This window comes from Vulpes vulpes, chromosome 13, assembly GCF_048418805.1.
Source record: "Vulpes vulpes isolate BD-2025 chromosome 13, VulVul3, whole genome shotgun sequence".
NCBI classification, from domain to species: domain Eukaryota; kingdom Metazoa; phylum Chordata; class Mammalia; order Carnivora; family Canidae; genus Vulpes; species Vulpes vulpes.
The window spans coordinates 31,510,369-31,523,478 of record NC_132792.1 but is presented as its reverse complement, the minus strand read 5'-3'; the positions used below and the strand labels follow the sequence as shown (position 1 = coordinate 31,523,478).

General features: G+C 40.4%; 1 protein-coding gene across 1 annotated transcript in view; it reads right to left on the bottom strand.

Annotated features, from left to right (window-relative positions):
* Window positions 1-13,110, bottom strand: part of DPYS (dihydropyrimidinase) — a 76,360-nt gene that overhangs the window by 52,314 nt on the left and 10,936 nt on the right. The window contains exons 2-4 of the mRNA XM_025994838.2: window positions 8,084-8,242; window positions 4,659-4,838; window positions 2,466-2,655 (exon numbers count right to left, since the gene is read on the bottom strand). Of these exons, the coding sequence (XP_025850623.1) occupies window positions 2,466-2,655; window positions 4,659-4,838; window positions 8,084-8,242 (529 nt within the window). The remainder of the gene's footprint in view (window positions 1-2,465; window positions 2,656-4,658; window positions 4,839-8,083; window positions 8,243-13,110) is intronic.

The window sequence follows — 13,110 nt, the reverse complement described above, 5'->3', positions numbered from 1 at the left end:
CAGAATATTTGGGTTGACATTTTAAATATTTCATATTTACAATCCTTTGGAAAGAGATTAGCAATATCCAAAAAGGATGTATGCATTTAGCCTTTGAACCAACAGTCTCATTTTACTCTGAGGATCATCTCCCGTGGCAGGCAGAATAATGGTGCCCAGACATCCACGTCCTCATCCCCATAAGTTGTTAATACGTTCTCCTATGTGGCAAAAAAGACTTCATGGATGTGATAAGTTAAGAACCTTGAGATAAGGACTTTCCCCTGGATTAACTGGGTAGGCTCAATGTAATCTGAGAGCCCTTAAAATAGAAGAGAGGGGCAGGAGAAGAGAGTAGAATAATGCAATGTTCCCCATCCACCACTGCAGCTTTGGACATGGAGCAAGGGAATAAGAACCAAGGAACATGGTTGGTCTCTAGAAGCTAGAAAATGCAAGGAAAGGGATTGTCCACCTAGAGCCTCGAGGAAAAGGATAAGCATGGCTGACAACTTGGTGTTAGCCCAGTAAGATGTGTGTTAGACTTCTGACATCCAGAACTGTAAGAGAATACATTTGTGTTGTCTTAAGCCACTGAGTTTGTGGCAATCTGTTACAGTAGCAACAGAAAACTAATACATATTTTGCATAACACAGCATATGTATAAGGCCATCACTGTGGTTTTATATGCAAGAGCTGAAGACTGAAAACAGCCTAGGTGTCCAACAGTAGGGGACAAGTTGAACAAATACAGCGGCATACTCTGCACCTGTAGGAAAGAATGAAGAAAATTCTCTATACCTAACATAAGCTGACCTTCAGGACATATTTTCAAGTAGGAAAAAAAAGCAAGATACAGAATATGAGGTATACTATTTTACGTTTCAAGTAGCAAAGAAAGACAAATAAGAATAGGCATACGTTTTTTCATAAAGAGAAACACTATAAAGATAGGTCAGTAATAAATTAATAAAAATAATTAGTAATGGAGTGTAGGATGAGTTGCCAGGGAAGAAAGTAGGACTTCTCTGAGAATATTTTTTAAAAAAAATATATAGTCATAAATAAATAAATAAATAAATAAATAAATAAATAAAATACATACATATAATCTTGACTTTTGGACCATGTAAATGCTTTACATATTCCAAAATAAAATAAAATTTAAATGTCCATATTCAATAGTTTTCTGCCCATGATTTACTCCAAAACCTTCTCTAGACTTTTACCCTGCACCTAATGGAATTCTATCCCAGTAAAAAATTAATACCTCAGATCAACAAACTTTTTCTTGACAGAACTGTCAAAATCGTAGCTTGATGTGGGTTAAGATTGCCCGTTTCTGCTGACTGTGCTATTTCTTAAATTATATTCTGACATTATGGACCTGACTGACAGGCTGTATAGGACATGGTACATCATTTACAAAGCAAGTAATTACAGAGCGACCAATTCCATAGAGTTGGCAACAGAGCCACCTGGTGGCAGAAAGTCAGTATTTTCTTTTTGAAGTGCTGTGCTCTTTGACACTGAAATTATATTACTGGGGATAATAATACTTCTCCCTGGGAGAAGTAACCAGAAATAGTTGATAGTAAGACCTTATTGGCTCCTGTGTGAAACTGAGTTTAGTCTTAACACAATATGTCAATGGATTACATTTTTAAAACACACAAAATCCCTATTGAACATTCATGCAACAAGAAGCAATTTTGACAAAATTAATTTTAATGTCAATTAAAGAATGCCAAATCTATTTTCATAATTTTTATAATCCATATTTTAAAAATTCAGCCAGTTTCTGTTTAAAAAGAAAACAAAGAGCCACGATGATTTATAAGATTATTTCTGACTTCCTGGCTTTTAAATATGAGATGATACGATAGAAGCTACTAGCACATCCTAGGAGTGTCTATTATATGTGGTGGGAAGGGCTTTGGTTTTAAAATATTAAAATAATTGTCATAAAAATACTATTTGGATAAGTGCTTTAATGGCTCTAATACTCAAGAAGGTATCCCAAAAATCAATTCAATTTGAAAGAAATTTGTTGAGCATCTACTATGTACCATCCTGATTCAGGTACTAGGAGGAACAGTGGAGATGCCTAAGAGACAGGTAAGTTTCTTTAGCTAACCGGAGAGTTTGCTTTTAGCCATCAGATTAAAAAGTGGGCCGCAGATTAAAGAGTGGGGTACCTATGGCTGAAGGAAATGTCTTGAGGTTTCCAGGATGGTGGAGAATAACCTAAGCAGTCATGAAGATGAGCAGAAAAGGAGGGTAAAACTAGACATGCAGAGGGTGCAAGAAAACAGTGAGGATGTTAATAAAAATGAGGAAGACAAGCTGCAGAAATTCATGTGTGACCTTCTCATAAGCAAAGCAGGAGCTGTGGCCGATTTACTTCACTCTTCAGCTAACATTGAGCTACAGGTGAGCTTCTCGCTCAGGAATTACCATGTCAAAAAAAAAAAAAAGGAATTACCATCTCTCCTTGCATCCGCTATGACCTTGGCTGCAGACTTGCTCATCACGTGCACGACGTAGAGAGGGCAGTTCACGGCGCTGGCTATGGTGATGGCTCTCAGCGTGGCCTCTGCCTCCACTGCTTCAGGGCGGCACAGCTCATGGCCCTCTGGCCCTGTTATCCCCAAAGCCAGCATCTTCTTTGCTCCCTACAAAGACAGTGGGAACCGACACATGTGCAAGGAAGGTTTACTGACAAGTACCATTATCTTATTGTAAATTAAATACATGGCCAAGCTTTCAGATCTGTTAGGTGCAGAGGGGTGTGTGTGTGTGTACCATGTGTGTATTTAACAAACAGAATTTTACCACATGAACATGACACTTAGTATATGTTAGGTTTTCATACGTATATTTCACAATTAAATTATTTTGATTGAAAAGCTGAAAAAGGACAACTGGGTGGCTCAGCAGTTGAGCATCTGCCTTCGGCTCAGGGCATGATTCCCGGGTCCCAGGATCAAGTCCCACATCAGGCTCCCTGCATGGAGCCTGCTTCTCCCTCTGCCTATGTCTCTGCCTCTCTCTCTCTCTCTCTCTCTCTCTCTCTCTCTCTGTGTGTGTGTGTGTGTGCGTCTCAAATGAATAAATGGATAAAAATCTTTAAAAAGGGGAACCCTGGGTGGCGCAGTGGTTTGGCGCCTGCCTTTGGCCCAGGGCGCGATCCTGGAAACCCGGGATCGAGTCCCATGTCAGGCTCCCGGTGCATGGAGCCTGCTTCTCCCTCTGCCTATGTCTCTGCCTCTCTTTCTCTCTGTGTGACTATCATAAATAAATAAAAATTTAAAAAATTAAAAAAAATCTTTAAAAAGAAAAAAAAGAAAAGCTGAAAAGATATGAGGTTAATTCTAATCACATTCTTTTTTTTAAAGATTTTATTTATTTATTCATGAGAGACAGAGAGAGAGGCAGAGAAACAGGCAGAGGGAGAAGCAGGCTCCAAGCAGGGAGCCCAACATGGGACTCGATCCTGGGTCTCCAGGATCACACCCTGGGCTGCAGGCGGCGCTAAACCGCTGTACCACCAAGGCTGCCCTCTAATCACATTCTTATTACTAGCTCAGTACAAAATAAAATAAAACCAAATATTTGAATTCCCAATACTGTTGAAGTGACTCATATTATATAAGCAGCTGTGTTTTTAATTGAATCATAGTCTTCACCACCCTCTGCCCCACCCACTGAACGATATTGGACCAGACATTTTTCCACTCCAAAATGTTATTTCTTGCTTACAAAAAAGCAGGAAGTCAACACTCCGAGTGGCAAAATAACTGGCCCGGTGTCACAGCTAGGAAGCGGGAACATCCAATTTAAACTTTGGTCTGCTTGAGTTTACAGTCATGCTTGCTTCTCGTGATCCCTGATTGTCTCCTGACCACCCAGCCTCACTTTCCCTGACTTTAAAGTGAGCGGAGCCTAGGGAGAAAAAAAAGTCAGCTAATACAAAGGGTAAGAGACAGCTTTTTAAATCTTGAAGATGATATACCCTTTGGGCATTAAAAATGGAACTCACATGAGAAATAAATACCATCTATATCCTCCAGAGCACATTTTAATACCCAGTTTCTGAAAAGAGTGAGGCTTTAAACAGTACTTAATACACTGCTTAAGTCATCAGATCCTGCTCATTCCATACTCTGGCATTCTGAACCAGCAGGCAGAGCTACTAAAAGAAGAAAGAAAGAAGAAAGAAAGAAAGAAAGAAAGAAAGAAAGAAAGAAAGAAAGAAAGAAAGAAAGAAGAAAGAAGAAGAAGAAGGAAGGAAGGAAGGAAGGAAGGAAGGAAGGAAGGAAGGAAGAAAGAAAGAAAGAAAGAAAGAAAGAAAGAAAGAAAGAAAGAGAAAGAAAGTGCTGGGATACACAAAGTATTTGTTTGAGAAACATGTTTGAGATCTGGTCGGCTTGAGTTGACAATTTTAAATAGCAGACTTGAAAAAGGAAAATCTTCATTCCAATACATGTATCACCTGAATAAAAAAGAGCACAGACTTAAATAAACCGAATCAAGTATTTCCAAGCCACACAACATTAGTTTCTGAATTTCCATTCTTCCAATGCATAGAATGATTTCACTTACTTGGGTCCAACTGTCTTCAGCTTAAGTCACGGCCATTTCATTTGTGGCAAAGCTCTGAGATAAAAATGCTTACCTCTGCAATCAGGTCTCCATTTTCAGCGTGGACCAGAGCAATCGCTCCAATTTCCTTGCACTGAGAGAAGGCAGCGTACAGCTCCTCATCCCTCACCATGTACAGGTCCTTATAGGCCATAAACATCTTGAAAGAGTTCACACCTTTGTCTTGGGTAAGGATTTTCATTTCTTCTTTAACCTAAAAGGGAACAACAGTCACACACCAAAAAATGCCATGTTTTAATTTAATAAGAATTTCAACATTTTCTTCAACATTCAAAATGTTGCATTCAGAAGAGAAATAAGCAAAATAAGGAGAACAGTTTAATTCCAGAAAAAAATGCAGTTAAGGCCTTGTTCTTTCCCCCAGGTTAGACCTCGCTTCATCTGATGAAGCACTGTTGGAATGATGCTTTTAAATCATGAAAGTGTTCATACTTTGCCCAAAAGTACTTAATTTCTTTATGTGGACATAAAATTGTCAGCATCTATCTCCTGATGGGAGGAAATTATTTTAGAAAATGAAAACAAAGCCTTTTGGCAGCAACAGAAGCAATGATGTCTCTAGGAGGAATCAAAGCTAATATGAGGTAAGGCTTGGGGCTCAGGTCTGAAACCCACAGGATGGACTCTCAGGTGGAGGAGGCAGACGTGGGTTGAGCCTCCAGGTGGCTCCTCGGAGGTGAGAGACTCTGGACGGGCTGGAAGGCTCCTTAGGAGCCTTCAGATGTGCTAAAGGTAAGGGGCAAGGGGAGATCCAAACAAGCTCAGGAACTACCCTTGCAGGTCCAATTCAAGTCTCAATAGAAACTAAAAAAAATCAAAATAAAAAAAATGGTAGATTTGACCAAATAAAATTGTTTGAATTTCTGTATGGTAACACACACACACCCAACATATGTTCTAGGCATAGGATTATTTCTCTTGGTTGTTGTCTATGAACCTTATAAGAGAAAGTCTTAACACTGCAGGTAAAAAATACTACCAACAATTCAAACAGTAAATACAAATGACTAATAAGCATGAAAAAATGTTAACCTTTTTGCAGATTAAAAAGTGCAAAATAAAACAATGCAATTTTTCCTATTGAACAAGCAAAGTTTACAAATGACTCTGTTATCTGTTAGATTACTCACTTCTATCACTATGTATTCCCTTAGTAATTTTTCTTACTTTCCTCTGTGGTGCTTTATCACCCAGCATGTTATACACTTACTTTTTAATGGCTTCCCCCCCACTAGAATTGCAGCCCCATAAGAGCCAGGGCTTTGTACAGTGTGTCCCCTGCCATATATAGAAAATTGCCTGCTCAATAACTATTTGCTGAATGGATGACTGGCTAACTGAAAAAATATATTTATACACACACACACACACACATACACACAAACATTATTTATATAGCATTTCCACAAAGAAATGGAAAAAACATTAAAATGTTGAGAGTGGTCACCAGTGAAGTGATGGAATGAGGTCCAAGATATGTTAAGGGACAATAGCAAAGAGCAGAACATGATATAGAGTGCCTCATTTTTCATTTTGGGGGTTTCTTTGCTATTTGTTTTTGTTTGTTTTTTTTTTTACTTTTCTATAGTTTCAAGTTTTCTACTACTGAGTACATTATTTTTATAGTCAGGAAAAAAATGCCTTAAACATTTTAGCATATGCACATGGTGGGCTTCCAAATGCGGGCACCATGGCTTAAGCCTTGCTGCTCCAAAAGTGTGCTACCTGAACCAGTGACACTGGCATTTGTTAGAAATGCAGATTCTCAGGCCGTGCTCCAAACTTGCTACTATGGGTTGACTTGTCCCCCCAAAATTCATATGTTGACGTCCTCACCCCTAGTACCTCAAAATGTGACCTTATTTGGAAATAGAGGCACTGCAGATCCAATCTTAGGGTGGGCTCTAATCTAATATGATTGATGTTTTTATAAAAAGGGGAAATCTGGACGCAGACATGCACACAGGAGAATGCCATGTAAAGATGAAGGCAGAGGATAGGGTGGTGCTTCTACAAATCAAAAAACATCCAAGATTACCAGCAAACCAGGAGAAGCCGGCAAGAAGCATGCACCAGATTCTCCCTCAAAGTCCCCAGAAGGAAGCAACCCTACCAACATCTTGATCTCAAACTTCTAGTCTCCGGGACTGTGAGACAATACATCTCGGCTATTTAAGCCACTCAATCTCTGGTTCTTTGTCACAGCAGCCCTAGCAAACTAATGCATTTACTGAACATAATCTGTATTTTAACAATTTCACCAAGTAACCATTTGCATAGTAAAGTATGAGAAACACTGTAAGGGCAAATATCGTCGCCTTTGCTCTGTTATAAGATAAAGAGTGGGAGGAAGGAAAGAAGGAGGGAGGGAGGAAGGGAGAAAGGAGACGATCAAGAAGATCCTAAAAGCACAAAAGAGATTAGATGCATCACTTAGAATGGTGTTTTGGAAAAAAAATTAACTTTTGCTATGGACTGTAAACATTGCTACTATGTTTGCTGAACTATCTGTTAAAGATTCTTTGTTTTATATTAATTTGGTACCTGAATCCCAACTTTTAGGAGGAAATACAGGCATAAGTTACATGGTAAGTTCAAATAAAGTCACCCGTGTGAAACCCCTTCTGGTAAAAGGATTCTGAATTAAGTCCAATATGGAAAAACATATGGTGGTGATTGAAATTAAAGTAAAAATTTCTTCCAAAGTACACATACGCTTTTTTTTATGAACAGAAATAAACGTACTTTAACATCTCTCAAAACTATCTTCAAAATGTTCCTGATCTGTCCCTTCCTTGTTTTTTCTCCAGATATTAAACATTTCTTTTTTTTTTTATTTTTTTAAATTTATTTATGATAGTCACACAAAGAAATAGAGAGAGAGAGAGAGGCAGAGACATAGGCAGAGGGAGAAGCAGGCTCTATGCACCGGGAACCCGACGTGGGACTCGATCCCGGGTCTCCAGGATCGCCCTGGGCCACAGGCAGGCGCCAAACCGCTGCACCACACAGGGATCCCGATATTAAACATTTCTAATGGAAGTTCTACTCTGTGGGAAAATATCACTTAGAAGAGCCTGGAAATGTTAAAATTGAGACGTTCAGTATTTTAAAAAGTTACAGTAAAAGATTTTATAATTCATGGATTATGTATTAGGAAAGGCTATTGTGAATGAGTACAAAGGATTTATCCTACCATCTTTATATGCTTAAACATTTTTTTTAGTTTTTCCAACTGATAATACTTCATAGGATTCCAAATTCCAAAGGTACAAAAGAATATGCAAGGAGAAGTCCTCCCTCTAATTCTGACTTCCAGTCATCCAGGGAAGCAACTGATATCACCATTTCTTACGTTTTGACATTACCAGTTTCTTGATATTGCACAGAGCAAGGACTAGGAGACAAAATGGAAGAAATGGACGCCTGGTGGTTCACCTGGTCACTCCACCATGTCACGGCCACATGAAGGCTGTAGTCACAGCAGACTTTGGGATCAGCCCAGCTTCGCCAGGTCTCAAAGGCCTGGATGAGGGAACCGCCTTTCTGAGGAATGGCAAAATCAATGATCATGGTGGTGCCTCCTGCAAGGGCAGCCTGGAATCAGAAGAAGATTTCAACAGGTTAGCCATCAATTATCTAGCTGAGTCATTTATCTCCTTGAATGCTACGCATTTGCAAGCCCTTGGGCAAGCAATGATGCTGCCTGTTTAAAAGACCCAGAGGGACAATGATGCTGCCTGTTTAAAAGACCCAGAGGGACATGGGGCACCTGGGTGGCTCAGTCGGTTAGGTGTCTGCCTTTGGCTCAGGTCATGATTTCAAGGTCCTGGGATCGAGCCCACATCAGGCTTCTTGCTCAGTGGGGAGCCTGCTTCTTCCTCTCCCTGACCCTTCCCTGCCTTTGTGCATGCTTACATGATTTCTCTCTCTCACAAATAAATAAAATCTATAAAAATAAGTAAATAAATACCCAGGGGGACACGAATAGACTTTCCACAAATTAAAGTTGGAAATACTAAAATTGCTGGAACTGCTTCTGAAAAATGACATATCTGATGAAAAGAAAATGGCTTTAGCCCAAACAAAACTGAGTGAGGCCTAGAAGGAAAACCTGAAATGAACAAATGGAGAAGATGCAAAACTTTTTCTTCTCCAGAAAACTGTTTATTACTGTGAGATCCCATTTCATTAGAACCAGTTGGTGAATTGTATCTCCACCTGCCCCATGCTCCATGCAGAACTGCGGGAGACTCCCACAGTGCCGGCTTCCCCTTCATTCCCCACCACCAACGGGTGACCTTTGTCTCTCCTTAACTCCCAGCTGGCACCTCTAATCCATCACCACTTCTCCCTCCCATTTTAGTTCAGCCTGTTCTCATTCTTCACCCTGATGTTTAGATCTCAAGTTTTGCTCCCGCTCCCTCCCATACAAACTCCTCAGTGCAACTAGAAGCACATTCCAGAGCATGGATGTGACCACTTGACTCCAAAGGTTAAAACTGAATGCTTCTCACCACCTTTGGAATGAAGTGGAGTCCTGTTAACATCATCTACAAGGCCCCACGTGATCTGACTCAACTCATATTTTCCTTGATAGGTTATATTATAGTAACTTATGATTAACTTTAAAAGTTGTCTTAGTGTCTTTGATGAACTACTGAAGTTGATTTTACTTAAAATAAAATCACAAGGTGGTTAATGTGCTTTGAGCTGTGGTAGTCAAACAAGGTAGGTGAAGAAAACAGAGCAGAGGTACAAAGGCTCATGCAGTGGTTAAGGGCACTGACCAAAGAGGCTGACTCACTCCAGAGCAGGAAGCTCAGATTCAGCACTTACCAGCTGAGAAGGCATCAGCCTGTCTCTCAAGTCCCTCCACCAGCAACCCCATCACCCTCCTGGTTAATGCTGTAAAGCCACCCAGATACACCGAGTGATCCCATGTCTTACCCAGTTTATTAGCTCTATTCTTGCTTACTTCAATAGATTTTTATTTTTCCTAAGTCACTTAGCCCCACTCCAATTCTTTTTGCTCTCACAAATCTCATTTTTTGTACAGGATCCTATACTTTATCTCTACTTTTAGATAACATTGCCTGATTCAAGGCAAACAGTATGTATTTGCATTTCTTAAGAAATCCCCATTGGTTCATGACAGTAATGACAATACTAGAAACAAAATCCTCGGCTCTGTATTTTTATTTGAATGCAGATTAATCTTCCTGCCTTCTTTCTTATTTTTATTTTATTTTATTTTTATTTATTTTTATTTTTTGCCTTCTTTCTTAAAGTGTCTTCCCAGTGCATCACAGACATTCCTTGAGGATGAAGGGCATTTTTTTTTTTTAAAGAAAGTGTTGTTAATTAGAACATTAGAAGAAAATACTTATTTAGTGTCTACTGAACTATAAAATCAAGCTTAAAGAACTATTCTTTCCATTCTTTTCATATTAAAAGTCTTCTACATTCAGGATGTGGGCAAACTAGATACACTGCTGATGGAAATAAAACAAGATGGCACAGCCACTTTGGAAAGCAGTTTTTCAGAAAGTTAAACATGGAGTTAACATATGAGCCAGCAAGTCTAATCCTAGGGATATGTCTCAGAGAAATGAAAATAGGTCCACACAAAAACCTGTACACAAATAAATACTCTGAGCAGCATTATTCCTAATAGTCAAAAAGTGGAAACAACCCAAATGTCCACACACTGATGAATGGATGACAAATTGCGGTATATGAACACTATGGAATCTGAGGAAGCAATGGCATAAGCTGCAATGTGAATGAACACATGCTGAGCAAAAGAAGCCAGTCACAGAGGATCACATACTCCAGGATTCCACTTGTATGAAACATCCAGAAGAGGCAAATTCATAGAGACCATAAGTAGGATAGTGGTTGCCTTGGGCTGGAGGGGTTGTGTCAAGGTGATGGCTAAGGGGCACTTGGTTTCTTTTTGGAGTGATAAAATGTTCTAACACTGATTGTGGTGATGGTTGCATAATTCTAGGAATATACTAAACTCAACTGACCAGTATACCTTAAGAGGCTGAATTGTATTATATAGGAATTATATCTTAATGAAATTGTTTCCAAAAAAAAAAAGGTCTACCATGTGTAAGCCATTAAATGGAATGAGAGACGGTGGGAGGACCCACAAATAATCAGACAGAGTTTCTCCACTTGGATGTCTATCGTCTGGAGGGGGGATGGAAATATGCATTAGTAATTATAATAAAATAATCAGTTCATAATGACAAGTGGCAAGTATACTTCTACAATAAGTGGTAGTATAGAAAATGGTAAGCGGAGTGGGGGTAAAAATTGCTAAGTTCCTTAGAAGAGGCCCAGGGGAAAGGTTACCAGGAATTCAGAAGAGGAAAGGATAAACAGACCAGAGGAAGTGTGGATTTAAATTAGCACTAGGACACACACGTGAGGTTGCCAACTGGATAATAATATTTAACTTGCAGTGAGCATTTCTTATGTGCCAGGAACTATTCTGATGTTCTAGATGTTCTAATTTTTGTAACCACCTCACCAGATCTGCAGCAGGGAACATTAGCCTCATTTTAGGGTTGAGGAAACCCAGCACACCACTCTTAAATAACTTGACAAAGGCGGGATTGGAACCAGGTCATCAGGCTCCAGAGCCTGTGCTTTGAGGAACAGCCACCACCGGGTCACTGTGAAGGACTCAAGTGGAAAAGTCAGACGCTCAGTAGAAAGTGGGAAAGGGCAGAATTAAGACCTAGACTAGGATTGATGTGAAGCATTGGTTCCAACAAAAGGAAGGCCAAGCTGCTGGCAGGGGTAATAGGACCCTGTGAGCAAGTTCTGATTGGGATGACTGATGGTTGCAGAGGAGGGAAAGGAGCTCTTGTGTGCGGAGGGAGCATGAGTTTGATGTGGAACATTCCGAGTGGGTGGCACACGTCCACTTTGTGTATTTGCACACAGAAAGAAATGCAGACCCAATACTGAGGAGCAATTGAGGCAGAAGAAGGTTGTGACACTCACCTTGGGGAAGATGTCTGAGGGGTCCTGAGGTTGGCTGAAATGACCCCCAGGAGAGAGAAGGGAAGCCTGATAATATAAATCACAATAAATGCTCCAGAACATTCCAATACTTAGCAGGAAAGCAACAGCGCCAAGCCAAGACAAACACTTACAGTGGCTGTTTCTGGGTGGCATGATTGCAGGTTGCTATAAATTACCCTCTAGTTAAGTTTTATTTTTACTATTTGCCAACTTTTCTATAACAATGCACACGTTTTATAGGGAGAAAAAAAGACTTTACAGATAGATGATAAAAATGCCTGTGTATGCTATGGAAATAAAGTACAGACTATTGACAGTGTTCTTGCCAGACTGCAGATGTGATGATGGTCAAAGGGCCATTTTCTCAAAGGACAGTAGATCAAAACTCCTGGTGCTACAATTTGAAAGCTCCCAAATAAGGATTAGTCACACCTGCTCCACCTCCCTGACTCTGCAGGAGCAGGGAAGAAAGAGGAGACTGTCACTTACTTCTCCTCTCTTTCTTCTTGTTCTATTTCTCCTCCCCCCTCTGCCTCCCTCTCCTCCCCTCTGAATGGAAACAAATTTCAGGAAGCTCTACTGAATGGGAGAAGTGTGGGTAGAAGTACAAAAAACCACAAAATCTGCCAGTTTCCAAACCATGGGGGGCACAAGCCACCTTGGGTCCTGAAGAACAGCTGCCAGCCACTGTCTGCACCCCAGCCTCCTCTGAACCTCCTCCCTCCTCCTCCCCTGGTCTCTCTGGTTACCCACAGTCCTTTCACTGCCTGAGGTTATCAAAAATCCCCAAGTATTATTTCAAGACCTGAAATGTCCCCTTCCTTTCACTGGATCCGGGAGCCATGTGCCAGAGCAGTGGATCTGTATTCCCTAAATAGAGTGTGAAGGAGATGTGCTCCTCCCAGGAGGTATTTACTTCTTCAGAGAAGGGCTTGTGAATGCTCAGGCCTGGGGTAAGTATCTTATACATATTAGCCCATTTAATTAAGCCTCGCTGAAGTCTGGAGAGGTAGGAATGGTTTTTACTTTATAGTTGAGGATACTGAGGCTCAGAGATGTTGAATGACTTCTCCAATGTAGCATAGAGGAGCATATGACTCTGAGGGGTAAGTCGCACCATCAGCCTACTCTGGGCCTCAACCCCCATGCAGGCCATTTTTCCTCAGCCACTCTTCCATCTCGTAGGATTTGATTTCCAGCCAGGTCATCAGTGAGTCACTACTTTGAGAAATGCAGAGGTTGATAAAATGAATCAAGCACCTAGGAAACCAAATGCCTTATGAAACAAAACAAATCCCATCACACCGTGAATCAGAAAGCCACAAACAAAGCACAGTTTTACAGAGCTCAGTTGACCTTCATCACTGTGACAATCGCTATTGAAATAATGTGTCCCAAGAAGATTTATAAGGAAGGGCCCT